We start from the raw sequence: 17,264 nt of genomic DNA, 5'->3' as shown, positions 1-17,264 counted from the left end.
TCCCCGCTGTCCCCCCCGCTGTCCCCCCCCGGTGTCCCCTGTGTCCCCGCTGTCCCCCCCGTGTCCCCCCGGCCGTTCCCGGCGGGGCCGCCGCCTGTTCCAGGCTGCGCTGAAGCTGAGCAGAGCCTCCCCGCTCCCCCAGCTCTGCTTTCTTTCACATCTAATTTGATAGGAGGGGGATTTCGAGCTTCCCACAGTTACAACTTTTCTTGATTTCTCCCTTCCCCCCCACCCCCCTCCCCGCGCATTTATTACTTGCATTTAATTAATTCCTTCTTTGCGTTTCCTTCCCTGTTAATCTTTGGGTGACTGCTTTGTACATATGGCAATCTGATAATGAGGGAGTTTGTCCTTATTCTCTAGACTTCTTCACTGCGATGTCCACCCATCTAGTGCCTGGGATATCGATCTTCTTTCCATGGGGAGGGGGACAAGGTAAGAGGGGTGATAAAAGTTTTGCAGTATTCCACACCATTAAGAATAGCTTTTATTCCTTGGCGCTGTTTAATCAACTGTTATATCAAGTCATGCTGTTTAAGCAACCACATCAAAAGAACATACCCTCTTTTGTATAAATTATATATTCCTTGTATCTGTCTTCTCGCATGCACGCAGACGGGGAGATAAAACTTAAGTTTGTTTTTTAATAGCATGAAGCAGGTATTTAGCTGTTATACAACTTGTTTCTGCAACTAAGTTGGTTGATAACAACCCAGGAGCCAAGCTGCTGGCTTTCTAACTTTTTACCCATTTCCAAGTCAAAACTCCTCAATTTAAAGGTCTGAAAGAGAAATCGATGACTCACTGAAACTCCACAAAGAAACATAAATAGCAGGAGAAAAGCATAGGCTAAAAAAGATGAAAGAGCACCAGTTAGAGTCGGCGTGAGACCACTTCGGACCCCTTCTTTCGGCTCGTTTCTAAAGTTTACCTGAAAAGACCACTTTGTCCCTTGAAAAGTTCGTGCTGACCTGCTTGTTGCAGTTTACGGATATCCAACTTTTTTACCACTTAAAAATTGATTTAAAAATCCATTTTCAAGGTTTAAGTTGATTACTACTCAGCTCAATGTCACAGACCGGAAAACTCCCATATAATTTTTCACCCCAAAGAGTTCTTTTTATTTCTTTTTCTTCTTTTTCTTTTCAAAACCCCACAACTTAAATAAAGTTATTTTTTAATGTGTTTGGGGGTTTTTTTTCTGAGAAAGTGGACTTTGAATTACTTCAGCACACCGTCCTAGAATTTTTAAGAACTCCTAAAAAACTCCTGAAAGTTTCTAGATCCTAGGACAAATTGTATTTTCTTAGGAGCAAAAGCAAATGAGCACTTTGCAGGCACAGAAGTGTTTGTTCATATGGGACTCTGCTGTTCTGTCTAACCTGCTCTATCAGCCTCATCTCTGCAATTTTGCTCGTCTCTCAACACCTTTGTCTGATTAGTAGCTTTTGGAGATCGGGATAAAGACATCACTTGCCACGCTGCATGAGATAACAATTAATTTAACATTAAACTTATCCCCTTTCCATTCACTTTGCTTGGATCGATCTGTTAATTGTGTTTGCGGATGCTTTCAACGCTATGCTTTTCTTAAAAACTTAATGACACCCCGCAAGGAGGTGTAAGAGTCTAAAACGCTCCTCTCCGACTTTGACCAAAGAAACAAAGAATATATGCCCAGTGTGCTCAGGAGACCATCTATTTTTAATCAGTTGACTATTTATGCACTTCCGAAGATACAACGTTATTTTAAACTAGGTGATAGTCCTGATTTTATTATTAAAAAAATAAATAAAACAGTGCCACATTGCAGTTGTGTGATACACAAGTCAGACACACTAACTTCATTTAACTGCCGCTTCGCATCAGACCTGTTTCTGCTATTAAAGTGGTCATTTATCAGCTAAAAGGCGAGTGTGTTTAAAAATGTATGTCTTTGGGAGGGAGAGCAATCTCCCTTTTCAGGGGCAAGAAACCTGTTACAAAGCCATTTAGGTGGGTGCGCTCTGAAATGGCATTATTCCCCCCCGGGGCGTTGATATTACCCAAGTATGTTCCTATTTGCACGGCTCCCCGATAATTCAGCATTTTATTTAACCACAACTGCCCTTAGAAACTTGACTTGCACTGAAGCAGCCTGCTAATCTTAATGTTTTTCCCTCTTTCAGAGAGGCATCTGTTCCTCTTGCTGACAAATGTACCATTCTGCCAAGAAAGTTTTTGGGAAAAAAAAAAAAAAAAAAAAAAAGAACGAGAGAAAAAAAAAAGAAAGAAAAAGAAAAAAAAAAGCATGTAATTGATGTTATCCCAAGAAAGCGCGATCTCCACCCCTCTCAGCTCCAAGCCCTTCAGGTAAAAGGAAAAAAAAATCTTTCAAGAATTTGTTGCCTTTTTGAGGGTTAAAACATCAGAAGACAAGCTTGTCTCGCCTTGGCCAATCAGCTCTCGGCCCTGGCAGCTATAATATAGAACTAAAGGCAGACTCCTCTCACAAGCGTCTTGCTTTGCTACCATTAAAATCAGACCCTTTTTTTGTCTCTCGATTGCTGTCTCCCGACCAAACTCCGATGTGTTCCGTTATCAGCGACCTAAAGCCTGCCATTCCAGCACCTGTCTTGCTAGGGATCGGTGGATAGTATACGATTCAGAAAGCAGACAAGGACATAGGAGGAGAGAGAGCTCTAGAGAGACAGCCAGGGATAGGCACAGAGAGCTTTGAAGTAATTGGATTCAATGGACGAAATGCTGCTGTTGACAAGAATTCTCTTGGTGGGCTTCATCTGCGCTCTTTTAGTCTCCTCTGGGCTGACTTGTGGACCAGGCAGGGGCATTGGAAAAAGGAGACACCCCAAAAAGCTGACCCCTTTAGCCTATAAGCAGTTTATTCCCAATGTGGCAGAGAAGACCCTAGGGGCCAGTGGAAGATATGAAGGGAAGATCACAAGAAACTCCGAGAGATTTAAAGAACTAACCCCAAATTACAACCCTGACATTATTTTTAAGGATGAAGAGAACACGGGAGCTGACAGACTGATGACTCAGGTAGAGCCACAGAGATACCTGTATTTGTGTTTGTTAACCTCTCTGAGCAATCCTAAAGGACGCATCTGTCTTAGTATTTTTGAAAGCCCCCCCTTTCCCTCTCCCCCTCCTCCCCCCGCCCCTCCAAACTCGACTAGTTTCCCCATTGAATGTAAATACCATCTATCCAGCCAAGTTAGCAGCGGCTGGAGCTGGAGCTGTTTAGATATTTGGTGGGGGAATCTGTGTGATACTTACAGTCATTACCGTGCCATGGCGTTCCCTGTAACTTGGTTAGAGATTGCTGTTTGCATTCGTCCCCAAGGATGCACTTTGATCAAACGAATTGCATACAGCTCAGAGGACCCCAAGTGTATAGTGACCGCCAGGCCACCCACTCATTATTACAAACGTAGTCCGCGGTTGCTGCGCCTGCTGACTTGGTTTATATATATCTATATTTTATTTAATTTCTCTTTTTTCTTTTCTTTTGATTTTAACCTTCATTATTATTATTATTGTTCTCCTCGCGAGCATATTCTAAATTTAGTAGGCATGCAGTCGTGCACTCACAAAAGGCAGCTGAAGCCGGATCGACCATTCCTCATCTGATTCCGTATTATATAGCTCGTATTGCAATACCATCATTTGCAATTGTGGCCATCAGAGCGTAAATATATTGATATTTCTTTAAGGATGCTCGCCGCCAATACTCTGGTACTTCCATAGGGGAGGGACTTGCAACTTATCGGCATTGCATCACCTTCTGTTTTAAAAAATCTGATGGCACAAGGTTTACAACTGGGTAAATATTGTATTTCGGGTGAAATCGGATTGCGGAACCATTTTATGGAAAAAAAAAAAAAAAGAGAGAGAGAGAAAGAAAGAGAGAAAAAGATAAATGAGAGAGAAAGCGAGAGAGAGAGACCCGCTCCGAGAGTCACCTCGTAATTATAATTCATGCTCAACAGAGAGCTCGGTGAAGTCAATTGCTCTGCCAATCCCGGAGTTTCAGAAACTACATGCAATCTAGACACTGGAAATGGGTTTCCTCCAAATATAGGTCAACAGCGCTTTTTTAATATTAATACATTTAAGCCCCACCTTCAGTGCTAGAGCAGGACTCGCCTGGAAGGACTAGGCGGGGAGTGGACGCGGGGAAGTGGGGGTGGGGGGGTGGAATTTCCCAAACTCTCCCCGTTCCTCGGCCTGATTTTCCGCACGTTGCCGGGTCTCCCGGGGCGAGGGACCGGCGGCCGCCACCATCTCCTCCCGACCACCTTAAATCGCACCGCACCTCGGAGCGCGGCGGCGCCTCCGCCCGCCGCCGCCGCCGCCCCGCGCAGGGGAGCGGAGCGGAGCGGGTGCCGGTCCCCGCTCGGGCGCGGCCCCTCCGCGCTCCTCCGCCCCCGCTGCTGCCTCCGGAGCCGCATCTCTCGCATTTTCAGCTCCACTTACTCCCCTCGCGTATCGATCGCGGCGGCTCGGGTTTCACCCTTCCCTCCGCAGCCCGGCGGCAGCGGCGGCTCCGCGGGAGACGGGCTCCCGGCGGGGCTGGGCGCATCGCTCCCCGCGCGGCTGCGCCGGTGCGTGTGCGCGGCGGAGCGGAGCGGAGCGGGGCGGCGGGCGCGGGGGGAGCCGGGCACGCTCGGGAGCGGCGGGCTGCGGGCCGGGGGCGGGCTGCGGGCTGCGGGCTGACCCCGGCCCCGCGGCTCTCCCGGGGCACGCCGCGCCGGCTACGCGGCTGGCCGCTCCCGCTGCATTAGCTGGCAGCGTCTGAACTCCTGACCTTCTGTCAACTTCCCTCAGACGAACGAAACGAAAACAAATACTTTCCCCCCCCCACCGCTCTCCTTCAGTGCTTGTTCCCGTGCCTTAGACACAAAGGGGGGAGGTGGGCTGAGAGCGGCGGGGCCGGGGAGGCCGCAGGGCCGGGTACCCGGCGGCAAAGAGGGGAGCGAGGTGGGGGAGCGAGGCCGGGGAGCGTGCGGGGCTGCGGCACCCCTGGGCCGGGCAGGGAGCGCGGCGGGGCCGGGCGGAGAGCGGACTGTGTGCCCTTGTCCCCCGCTCCTCAGCGACCCGGGGTGCGGTCCTGCCGCTGCCCTCCCTGCCTTGCCTCCCTCTCCTTCCCTCTCTCCCTCGGCCAGCAGCCTCTCGTTAAATCCCAGCCTTTAAACGCCGGCTTCGGGAGCCCTTCAACCATGGAGAGATCTTTCATGGACAGAATCGTTAAACTTGCAGAGTGGTTGCCGAATGCATTAGCCGCTAGTTAATATTAACTCCAGAGGGGGTGGTGGTGGGGGGAGAGGAACGCAAACAGAGGTAGGTAAGTCAGGTTCTCAACTTTGCAGGTGACACCAGCAGTTTGCTCCCTTCCTCCCTTTCCTCCCCCCCACCACCCCGGCCATTGGCTGGATTCGGGAGGGAGATAAGGAGGCCAGGTCAGTATGATAAAGCTGGAATTTGTATGAAATAAAATAGCAATCTCGTGTAATGCAGGCACACAACCGGTGCGTGATGTGAGGAATTTAGAGATCAACTTGGCATTTAGGAAGCCCACCAGGTTGTTTACACTGACAGGTACCTGTTAAGTGTTTCCTTCAAGCAATTCATTTGTGAAGAGATTAGGAGCTGGCAGGAGAGGGCTTGTTGAACAACTTTGCCTCCACACAAAGCGTTAGTGGAGGCAGCCCTGCTGAGCTTCACGGTGGCTGAACAGAATTGGGCTTGATTTGTGGCACACGACCCGATGAATTAATAAATAGTCTGGGCTTCACGGCTTTTGACTCTGACAATCCAGCTCAGGCAGTATAAAAGGGAGAAAAGTCCTTTAGGAGGCCGTTTCTTCTTCTTTATTTCGCCTGGAGCCGGGGAGAGGTGCTGGCAGGGCCGGAGCCGCCGGAGCCCCTCGGCGCTGCCCGCACCGCTCCTCCCGTGCGGGACAAGGCATCGCCGTGTCGGGCAGTGCTGCCCCTTACCAGCAGCTGAGACGTCTGATCCTTCTCCCCCTTTCCTCTGTAAATCAGTGAAGGAGCGTATTTATTCACTCAGGTGTGAGAGGGAGAGAGGGGGAAAAATGAAATAAATCAAACTCAACTTCCGTGTGCTGCTGCACTTTGCTGCCGGGAACGGTGCCGAAACCCAAACACCCGTCTCTCTCCAATAAAACGGCAGGCCAGAGAGTCCAAAGTGAGCTCACGGTTGTGTTTTATATTTCTCGGGTACCTGTGTGTTGCTGGAATCACTTTTATGGCTGTTGGTGCGGACACATGGGAACTTCCTTGCTAAGCAACCTTGTCACGTCCCTAAAAGTGGTGTCGTCGGGTAATGGAGGGGCTTTGCCTTCCTGGGAGCCGGGAAAAGGGGACTTTGTGGTCTTTACTGGCTGTGCTGTGAGCAACTGGGGAGAATGGTCCTGCAGAAGGCCAAGCATACCAGTCAGGCCAGCAAAAGTGTGGGAAGAGCAGCTTAGTGCATCCCGCCGTGGCTTACAGCCACACCGGTAATTGCATCGAGGGAACAACGTCGGGTATATCCACGAGTTGTTTTCCTCTCAAAAAGGACGAGGAAGGCTGGCAACGTGTGTGTTTCTAACTCTGTACCTTTAGCCGAGCGCTTTTCAATGGTTTAGGTGCTGATTTTGTGTTTCTGCCGGGCCGAGAGTCCTTTTGTCGCCACTGTGTCTATTCCCTGCTTGGCTGAGATGGGAATCTCCCCAGAACTTTCAGGGTTTCAGCTCACCTCTTTTCTTCTCTTTCCCCTGTCCTGTGCCCCTCATTACTCGGTCCCTACGTGCTCCCAGCGCTGCTGGGCACAGTTCAGCCCAGGGAACGCTGGTGGCCCTGGGGGGGTCAATGAAAAACCCTGCAGTACTTTCTCCACAGAGTTGGAAGGGTCTCACTCCACACAAAGGGGCTCCTAGCTTGCATAGCATCCCTGCTCCGCTTAACTTCCCTCCTTGGCCCTCCCTTGCTTTTCATCTTCCCACTAAGAGCTATATTATTGTATGGATTTGCTCGGCTTTGTAGGCGAGCGCCGATGTATGTTTGAAGCAGAGTGAATGCTCCCAGCCCATGCAGCTTTGAGGGCTCTAATGAGTGATGGGCGAAGGGAGAGAAGAAAAAAAACACCCCTCCCTCCAGCACATAAAGGCTGTTAACATGTATTGATACCCTTTTCAACACAGAATTAAGCTGAAAAGACCCGCAGAGACATTCCGGGGGGGAATCCGTGACTCCGAGATATATGGCTGGTGTTTGTTCTGGGCAGAAACTTTGCTCTCGGGAAGGGACAGGGCACTTAGAGGCAGGAATTCGCTCCGTGCAGGTGGCTTTGAATCGCCACGCTCGCAGCCCAGCGCCGGCGATGCGGCGGAGGGGGGCACCCCTGACCCCGCAGCGAGCGACAGGGACCGGGAAAGGTCCGTCCCTGTGTATCTGCGGGGTGTTCCATCCTCTGTTCCTCCCATGTCCCCAGGTTCCACTCTCCTCCTCCTCCTCACCTGTCCCCCCGTCCCTCCCTGGCAGCGGGGAGAAGATGCTCAGCTCCGGCTGAGCCCATCCCGGGTGTGGTGGGGAGGGCAGGAATGCCGCCTCTTTGGCTGGAGATGGAGAGCAGGATGCGGCCCAGGGGGGTGTAGATAGCGATGGGGGAGTGTTCCCCTGGCTGCAGAACCCCCACAATGACCCTTCCCTGTCTGCCCGTATCCCCGCAGCGCTGCAAGGACAAGCTGAACGCTCTGGCGATCTCGGTGATGAACCAGTGGCCCGGGGTGAAGCTGCGGGTGACCGAGGGCTGGGACGAGGACGGGCACCACTCGGAGGAGTCCCTGCACTACGAGGGCCGCGCCGTGGACATCACCACCTCGGACCGGGACCGCAGCAAGTACGGCATGCTGGCCCGCCTGGCCGTCGAGGCTGGCTTCGACTGGGTCTACTACGAGTCCAAGGCGCACATCCACTGCTCCGTCAAAGCAGGTAAGGCGGGCAGCCTGCCCATGGACGTGTCCATCTCCGGGCCGTGACTCAGCGCCCCAGAGCCTGCGGTGCGCTGTCCCTGTGCCCTGCAGGGTCCCCCGGCGGGGATGGATGGGAGCGGAGCCCCGAGGGCACAGCCAGCCTCCCCCGCCTCTTAGGGACCCCGCCGGGGCAGGGGTGGGGAAAAGGAAAGAGTGAGGGCGAAGAAAAAAAAATAAATTAAAAGCCCAGCCAGCTGCAGCAGTTTTTCACAGCACTTTTATTTGGGTGATTTGCTCGGCCAGCCTTCCCACGAGAGCTGCGTCGCAGCCACACACCCTGGTGCTCCCCCCGTGGGGTCTGATGCTTTCCCCACCCAAGGAGCTTGTTCAACACAAACACTCGCGGCCGTCTTCAGCCGCCCCGCTGGCTGCACGCCTTACTCGCGAGCGCTAATCTCCGAGTGGGAGCCGGCCAGGAAAATAAATAAGTAACGTGGTCCCCAGCCTCCTTCAGCGGTAGCCGCTAGGAAATTCCCAGATAGGGATACACATACACGTAATTTTTTTTTCCTCCCCTCCCCTGTGCTTACAACGCCACACGCTGTCTCAACCCGGGAACAGCTCGCAAGAAATCCCCGACTCGCAGAGTTCCTTTTCTTGACGCTTGACACGTTTTTTGGGGGAGCAAATCTGTTAACGAGTGCCAGCCCCCAGCTCCACCGCCTCCCTCCACCCAGCTGTATGACATCTAAGGCTCTTTTTAAGAGCATACACTAGCCCTGCAACCTGCTGGATGCGTCAGGAAACACTTGGCTGTGAAAGAAAATAATGGGTTTTCTTTAAATATAGCTGTTTGCTTCGAAGCCAGCATCCCCAGTGCAGGGAAACCAGCCCTGCAGGAGGAGTTCGTGTCCCCCCACTGCAGCCCGGAGCTCCCCAGGGGCTGAGCACCTCTCCTGGCCCATGTGGGCTTTGTCCTGAGAGCCTGCTACTGCCTTTGTTCAGCTCCTGGGTCCTTTCTAGCAGAAAAGAGGCCCTGCAAAACTGTCAGCTGTGTGGAGATCCGAAACGGCCCTTTCAACAGCCACGATGGGCTTTGTAGCACAAGGTGTCCGATTGTGGTGCACGCTGACCTTAGCCCAGGAGCACCTCCTAATCCACCGCAGGGGTGTTCCATAGGACAGGAGCCACCCCAAGCTGCTCATTGAGATTCGGCACACAAGGACTTGGGGCAGCATTTGGAGGGTGTCAGGCAGGGTCGTGTGACTGTACGAGGCAGGCTGGAGGGAGCAGGCTTGAATTCCACTCTCTCAGCCTGATCTTAAACTGTCCAAACCTCATTTCATGACAGAGCATCTCATGAGAAGATTAAATCCCATAATGCCAGCAGGAAGATTCTTTATCTAGATCTCTGTTTGCAAAAAGTATGATCCAGGAGACTGGAATGCAAAGAAGAGTTCCCCCAAGGCCTGAATTATTGTCACCAGAACAGAGGAGGGAGAGGCAGGGGTGGTAAAAGGGACATTGATAATGCGCTACAGCAAGTATTTAGAGCAAGCTTCTACATTTAAAATTCAAATACAGATCTTGAGTGCCTTGGAAAAGTGGCTCTGCTGTGCAAATAGTGCTTGGAAGGTCCTGGGTTTTTTGGAGAGTATGTGTGTGAATTGGCACATAGGGTTTCTGCACCTGAACAAATAGGGAGGGGGAGAAAAGGGGGGGAAGAAGCTGGGAAAAAAATGGAAGTGTCCTCTCTTCCAAGAGTGTCTGCATTTATTACATGAATCAGAATGACAATGCTGATCCTTTATTGGATTTTAATTAGAGAACCCAAACAAGCACTGCTCAAAGAAGCAGATTTTCACACCTCTGCCAATTCACTGGCATGTTTGTAGAGCTGCTACACTACTACATCTATTCATCAAGTCCCTGAATATGCAAACAAAGCTCTGGCCAGACCTTTACCGCCAGCTTGTAGGAAGGTGTAGTTTGCTAGCAGAGGCCTCCACATAAAGCACATAGCTTGTTTGTTGCCATGTCCTCCCTGAAGAGGCAGGCCTTGGAGATCTTGCTGCTTCGTTTCTGAAGGAGGAGCGATAAAGTCATTAGCAAATCAATAACGGTCTAATTTTCACCCTTCCTTTCCTTCCTGAGAAAGTCATTAGGAGACACTCCTAGGATTTGTTTAAATCATTTCAGTAACAGCCACAGAGGCAAAATATAAAATCTGGCCATCTTTAGGAGCTAAATCATCAGGTCTCTTAAATAGTACATGGAGTAACTGGGAAGAAGCAGGGAAATGCAAGGGAGGGAGGAGGAATCCCAACAGCTGTAGCAAAGACACTTGCTACCATGACATACTACAGGTATTACCCAATATTAAAAAACCAAAGTGGTCAGGAACACTGCAGGCCTCTCTGTTAAGACAGAGATCATCCTGGAACACAGCAGACTTGTTTTCCCACTGCCCCACTGGCTGAGCATCCAAAAAGTGATTTGCAAGAGAGACAGAGTTTCATTGCTACTTTTTCTTTCTTGAAGTCTGAGATTGTTTCTCTCAGTAGCACTAGAAAGCAGCAACCGCTGATCTAAACTTTGAGTAACTCCCAAGAGCTGGAGGAGGAGGCATTTGCTTGGGCTTGGCACAGGTGTTGGGCTGCTCTCACGCTCTGAGACAGGGAAGAGCATCCTTTTTCTAGGAGGGAGAGACAGGTTGCGTTCTTTTTTTGAAAGAGGATTGAAGCAGAGTGCTGGAGATGCCAGGCAGGGGTGCTGTGAGGATGGATGTGCCCCAGTAGCCACCAGGCTGAGCAGGAAGGCTGGAGGCAGCATGGGGGCATGTGCAGCACGACGGGGGGATTTGGGAAACTTGGGTTGTTGCTTTGCAGGGGCAAAATTTGAGTGCACCTTGGGGCAAAGTTTCCTCCTGTTCTCTGCTGTTTGCTGCCCTAGATGTGCTCGAGTAAGAGCTGAGTGGGGACCCCAAGCACTGAGAGCACAGGCACTTGCTTAGAGAAGAAACTTTATGCCAGCAAAACCACTCAGCTTTGAAAGCCTGCAAATTATCTGGCATCAGGTGTCTGTGTAGGGTAAACAGTGGTCAAATGGGAAGTTCTTCCAGAAGAGATTTTGTTCTGGAACAGTTTTCTCAGTGGAAATGTTTTGGCTCATTTCCTTTATCAGACAAATCACTTTTGTAACTCCTAACCCAGAAGAGATTTTGCAGTGGCTCAAATTTGGCAGGAAGGGATTCTCACTTGACCCATGGAGTGCAAATGGGGTGTGTTCATAGACGAGGGTGGGGGAATTTCAGAAGGGAGTCTGGCTGTGTCCTGTACTTTCTTGGTGGGTTGGGGTGGCTGGGGAAGCGATAAGTTCCTGCATGCCCCCATACCCCAGCCTGCCACACACCTCCTCTAACCCTGCTGTGCCTCTCTCCTTGCGCAGAAAACTCAGTGGCGGCCAAATCTGGGGGTTGCTTCCCTGGCTCGGCCACGGTGCACCTGGAGCAAGGCGGGACCAAGCTGGTGAAGGACCTGAGGCCTGGCGACAGGGTGCTGGTGGCCGACACGGAAGGCCGTCTGCTCTACAGCGACTTCCTCACCTTCCTGGACCGCGAGGACGGCTCGCACAAGCTCTTCTACGTCATCGAGACTCGGCAGCCCCGCGCCCGGCTGCTGCTGACGGCCGCCCACCTGCTCTTCGTGGCCCCCCAGCAGAACCAGAACCAGTCGCAGGCGGGCACGGCCAGCAGCCGGGCGCTGTTCGCCAGCCGCGTGCGGCCGGGCCAGCGGATCTTCGTGCTGGGCGAGGGCGGGCGGCAGCTGCTGCCGGCGGCCGTGCACCGCGTGTCGCTGCGGGAGGAGGCGTCGGGCGCCTACGCCCCGCTGACGGCGCAGGGCACCATCCTCATCGACCGCGTGCTGGCCTCGTGCTACGCCGTCATCGAGGAGCACAGCTGGGCGCACTGGGCCTTCGCTCCCTTCCGCCTGCTCCAGGGCGTGCTGGCCGCCCTCTGCCCCTCGCCCGGGGCAGAGCCCGCGGCCCCCGGCATCCACTGGTACTCTCGGCTCCTCTACCGCATCGGCAGCTGGGTGCTGGATAGTGACTCTCTGCACCCGCTGGGCATGGTGGTGTCGTCCAGCTGAGGGATCCGCCCGCCGACAGACAGACAGACGCACGGAGGCAGAGAGAGAGAGAGAGAGAGAAAGGAGAGAAAAAAAATAGGAAAAAAAGAAAAAGAAAAGAAAAACCATAAAGAAAAAAAAAAAAGAAAAAATTACATATTTTTAAAAGAGAGCACGGATTAAGACTTAAAAATAATAATAATAAAATAATAATAATTAAGTAGGACAGTCCAAAGTAGACTTAAAGGGAAACAAAGACCCCTGGAAGTTCTGTTCTGTTTAGTTTATAAATATATATATATTTTTATTTGTTCTTTTGTTTTGTTTGTTGTTTGTTTTTTGTTTTATTTTTTTTTCTTCCTCTCCTGGATATTTATTTCTTTGGTATTTTGAATAGATGTTTTAAATGATATGAACCGGACCTTCAAGAGCCTTAAATAGTTTCTTTGATAATTTATTATCATGTGAACTGTACTCACAGGGGAAAAAATTATTTTGTGAGGCCAAGCAAAACTGCGCAGAGTCTATTTTTCTACATGTCACGTGTGTCCTGACTTTCAGAAAGCAAAATTCTGTACTTTCCCATCTCTCCATTACATTGCTCCTTCATTTCAGCAAGTCTAAAAAACAAGCAAACAAACAAACACACACAAAAAAGACAAACTTCATGGGGGTCCGTAAATTATATTTTTATACACAGAATTGTAAATTAGATTTTTTTGAGAGATCAATACTTAACTGAATCACATTTCGTTTTTTGAAATAGTGTAAAATATGAGAATATATTATTTTAATTTAAATAGTTTCAAATGTAACATCATTTCCTGTATTGTTTTCCATGTTTTGCTTTGTAAAAACATCATTTGGCCACGTTCATGGAAGTCAAGACTGTTACACAAACTTTTTATTTGCAAAAATCGTAAGAAACTTTGTTATTTTTAACTTCAGAAAAAGTTTATTAGAAAATAATATTTTTTAAAAAGCGCACATGGCGGCAATTCTGTGACGATGGAGATGGTAGTTTGTACAGAGGGGGGAAAAGGATGTTTTGCATTAATAAATTGAGAAATAACTGCTGTAAATTTACTAAAATGTATTTTTGAATATTTTGTAATAGTTTTAATAGTTTTATAGAAATAAAATGTGCCATGCACAGTTTGGTTAGTATATAATAACTAAGAGTTCCTGGTGCATCCCATTTTTTTTTTCCTTTTTGCTTATTGGTTTAGGAAACATGATGCCGAAATGAATGCCCATTATTTTATTTAGATGTGTTGCTTATAACATTTAATTTTGGTACTTTAATTGAGGAAACGAATCCATCACATCTGTGCATAACCTGGAATCTCTTGTACTGTCAGTAGAACCTCACTTATTGGCACGAGTGACTGGCAGACGGGTTTCCCCTTGCCAGAGCCCTGGCTCCCCATCCCTGCTCAGGCGATGCTCCTCTCTTCCAGCTCCAGCCCCGAATCCGTGTCCACTTCCCACTCTGGTCTAGAGACTGTGGATGGCTCTTAAAATTGATTTCTGAGGATGCCAAATCAAGTTTTCCCTTTGAAGGCATTAACCTTGTGGCAACACTGGGATTTCAGTGGGCTTCAATCTGGGAGAAGATGGAAATCTGAGGGAGAGACATTGGCTTTGGTGAGTCAGAGGCATTCATGTGGCTGGTGCTGGAAGAAGGAGATGGCCACCAGATTTCACTGGCCACTCTGAGTAACAGCACAGAGAACAGAGTAAAACACCCTTTGCTAAACAAACAAAAGGATAAAGATTTGTTCCTTTATCCTGAGAGACATTCCTAAGCTGTAATGCAGGAGTCTGTCCCGAGCCACCCACGGGTGAATGTGCTGGAGATGTTTTAGGAGCTGAGTGTGGGGCCAGCACTGAGTCCCCTGCCTGGCCCCAGCCCCAGCCCTGAGGGATCATCCTTGACAGGTGCTGATCAGTGAGGTTCTGCTGCACCACGTGCTCCTCCACGGAGGGTTTCCAGGACCCCTTTAAAAATGTTGCAAAACATTGTGTGTGCATGTGTGTGCGCGTCTGCGACGGGACCGTGCCGGCAGGGAGCTTGCCTTGAATGTCTTCTCACCTGTTCTTTGGTTTCCATTACTCGCCAGTCTAGGGTGTTGATCCACCAGGCCTTTTGCTCCAGAGACACAGCCAAGTTCTCTGCTGGGATGGATGGCAGCTCCACAGCCTCCCAGAATGTCCCTGCCTGGGCCATCTCCAGAGTGCAGACCATGCTGTTCCACGCTGAAATCCTGGGAGCTTCTGGAGCGCTGTCAGAGCTGGTGGCATGAGCACTGCTGTGTGAAGCCCCAACAGATGGATGTGGTCTCTCCTTCCTCTCAACCTCTAGTCCAGCCCCACTTCCAACCTCCAAAGCTCAGACATGGCCGGGGTGATGAGACTTTGGAGTGACCACCAGGAGAGGAACCAAGGCACCCTCCAGCCTACCCAACGAGAGGCATCACAGGGGCTGTGGACTGCCTGGTGGGTGTGAGGACCTGCTGCCCGCCCCAGCTTGGACTCTGCCACCTCCCTGTCTTTGGGGTGTGCTGAGGGCTGCAAACCCAGATGATTTTGGGGCATGTGAGAATGTGATCGTGGAACAAATGGGTCTCTGCTGTAAGAGTCTGGCCTTAGTATGGCACTGCCTGGGTGTCTGAGCTCTCTTACCCTGTCTCTGAGAGGTGGTTGGCATTTTTAAGGCCTCCACACTCAAATAAATGACCGTGTTGGAAGGTGCCTTCTCCAGAGGTCGGGTGGTGGAGCTGTTTAGGGTGTCAGTGATCAAACTCAAGGCCACTGTCTGGAAGGCTTCAATCTGAATCACAACTGAGATGTTAAAGACCCATGAGACCAGAGCCCACACTTGTGCCAGGACAGGGCACGTGGCTGGATGGGACCACACCAGACATTGCCTCCTTTAATCGTCACCCAAAGGCCGAGACAAGTTCAGAGCTTTGTGGTGTGAGAGAAGCTGAGAGGCTCTTACACCAGATCAGCCTGTTTCACTGAGCAGAGAAACGCTGTGCCACCTTCTCCATCACTCCTATCCAAGCAGCTTTGTCTTCCTCTCACCGTGTCTGAGTCCCACCTCTCCCTCCGGCGCCTCCCACCAGGATCACCCCTCCGTGGTGTGCTAGAAGTGCTTCCTTAGATGGGCCAGCCCAACCCACAGCTACAGCTCTTGTATGAAGGATGTACTGTCATAACCTTGTGCAAAACATCTAGGAGATGTCACTGTCCATTTTCAGGGTCCGAGTATGGCAATAGTTTGTATAAAATGTACACATAGTGGTGGCTACAGAATAGTTTATGACTAAATACATATCTATTACTGTCAAAATAATGTATAAGAATGTACTTGAAGCTATTATCCTTGTGCTCTGTTGTCTGAATAATTAAAGAAATTACAGAGACTTCCTGAAATGTCTGATATGTGATGGCATTCCTATTGCACACTCTCTGAGGATTTTACCCTGATTTTACTGAAATGCAGAGTGGGGATCCTGTGGGATTTGGTGTTGGACTCTTCAAACTCACCAGGAATTGTGCCTGTGTGGCTTCATGTGATGGTCACAACCTCCTTCTCCTCCCACCTACAGCCACACAGACAGTCTGTCATTTACCTGTGAAATATTGTGTGTCTCTGCCAAGCCAACTCATTTGGAAGGGTTCTGTGGGGAGGCAGAGGTGCCCTGAAGGGCAGCCCACCAGCAGCTGCCTGTCCCCTCCACCTCCCCCACCTGAGCCAACGTGAGAAATGACCCTAATGAGACTGGGATTGGTTTGTGTTCGCTTGACCAATGGTTCAAGCAGTGCCCTGGTGCTCAGACACCAGTTAAACCCTCCAAAGGGAAGCTTGGATGTGCCAGTAAAAGAGGATCACGTCCACAGTGCAACTAAAATCCAAGGCAAGCACTGGGGTAAACCAGGTGTTTCCCAGCCAGGTGCCTGTGCTGTGCCTCAGCCAGCAGCTCCTTGTGCCCTTGTGTGGGAAAGTTTGCCTGGCTGGATCTTTGCAGATACATGCACATGTATGTGTACATATGTAATATTATTATCCTGATATTAGGAGCTCAGCACGTCCCACCAGGATATAAATATGTTTACACTGGCCCTCCTGAGCATTTCACACCATGCTGAGGCTGAGCAGGAGATGTAAATCAGCCTGGTTGGGTGATAATTGGGCAGCAGTTTTGCAGCCCCAGTACAGCATCTATTTCAATTACAGGGGGAAGGAAACCAGAAAGAGCATTTATCTTACTCATTACTGCAAGCCATAAGGGACCACTAGATTTTTAAAGCTTTTGAAATTCTCTCTTCAGCAGTTTCTGCCTTAAAACTAGTTCAAACTTAACTGAAAAAAAGGTCAATTTTCCATGTACAGAGCTCTTCAGAGCTTTCAAAGGAGCAGTGTTAATATGATCCTTGGCCTACGCAGACTGAAAGGGAAAAAAAAATCATCTTTAAAAATGCATCTTTACAAGCAACAAGACTGTCTCAGATCTGATAGGAGCCCCACAGCCACTGTTTGTGCCAAGATTGTTAAATATAATTTTTAATGCTTTGCATTTGGGGTGTTTAGGCTTATGTATTTAAATAATTTTGGTTTTCAGGGCTGAAAAGAAGAGAACAAATCCAGGAAATAGGAGTTTAATGATCTTGTCCTGGTTCCAGTGAAATCAAGAGTGGTATCCAGAGGTGATTTGGGTGCACAGGCAATTGTGCACCTTAAAGCAGAGTGCAGGACCCTTTTCCTTTCATTTTTAACTTCTTTTCCTTTCATTTTTAACTGAGAGCAAGACATCTCTTCAGACAAATATTACTGCAAATCAGGACTGAAACCACAAGGCCAGGAAATCTGTTTGGCGTAAAAATATTTGTTTTGATGTCCTGTGACCTAAATGTGAAATAAATATTAGATTTGCTCAGTTTGGTGTGAACAGATGTCCGTTTGTATTCCTGAGGAGGAGAGCTGATGAGGGAGGGATGCTCTGTGTGGCCATGGAGGGATCCTTGGCCACCAAACTCACAATGTGGCTGCTGCCCAAGGGGTTGGGCATGGACAGGGGAGCAGGGATGCTCTGAGAACACCGTGTGCTCCACACTGCTCTGCCCAGCTCTCTGGACTCTGGGAATGGCAC

General features: G+C 49.9%; 1 protein-coding gene across 1 annotated transcript; it reads left to right on the top strand.

The window, feature by feature from the left end:
• The first annotated feature begins 2,472 nt into the window (after positions 1-2,472).
• Positions 2,473-16,983, top strand: SHH (sonic hedgehog signaling molecule). Its single transcript, XM_033068966.1, has 3 exons — positions 2,473-3,042; positions 7,736-7,997; positions 11,426-16,983. The coding sequence occupies exons 1-3, from the start codon at positions 2,734-2,736 to the stop codon at positions 12,124-12,126; spliced, it is 1,272 nt and encodes a 423-aa protein (XP_032924857.1). The 5' UTR covers positions 2,473-2,733; the 3' UTR covers positions 12,127-16,983.
• Positions 16,984-17,264: the final 281 nt, after the last annotated feature.

This window comes from Catharus ustulatus, chromosome 1 (genome assembly GCF_009819885.2).
Source record: "Catharus ustulatus isolate bCatUst1 chromosome 1, bCatUst1.pri.v2, whole genome shotgun sequence".
NCBI classification, from domain to species: domain Eukaryota; kingdom Metazoa; phylum Chordata; class Aves; order Passeriformes; family Turdidae; genus Catharus; species Catharus ustulatus.
Note: the sequence above shows the minus strand (reverse complement) of the source record. Positions and strands in the feature narration are given on the sequence as shown.

Bases quoted from the DNA above. Each gene is read 5' to 3' on its own strand.
- SHH (XM_033068966.1), top strand. From the start codon at position 2,734: ATGGACGAAATGCTGCTGTTGACAAGAATTCTCTTGGTGGGCTTCATC. The intron at 3,043-7,735 runs GTAGAGCCACAG...GTATCCCCGCAG, and splicing joins CTGACAGACTGATGACTCAG to CGCTGCAAGGACAAGCTGAA. The intron at 7,998-11,425 runs GTAAGGCGGGCA...CTCCTTGCGCAG, and splicing joins CCACTGCTCCGTCAAAGCAG to AAAACTCAGTGGCGGCCAAA.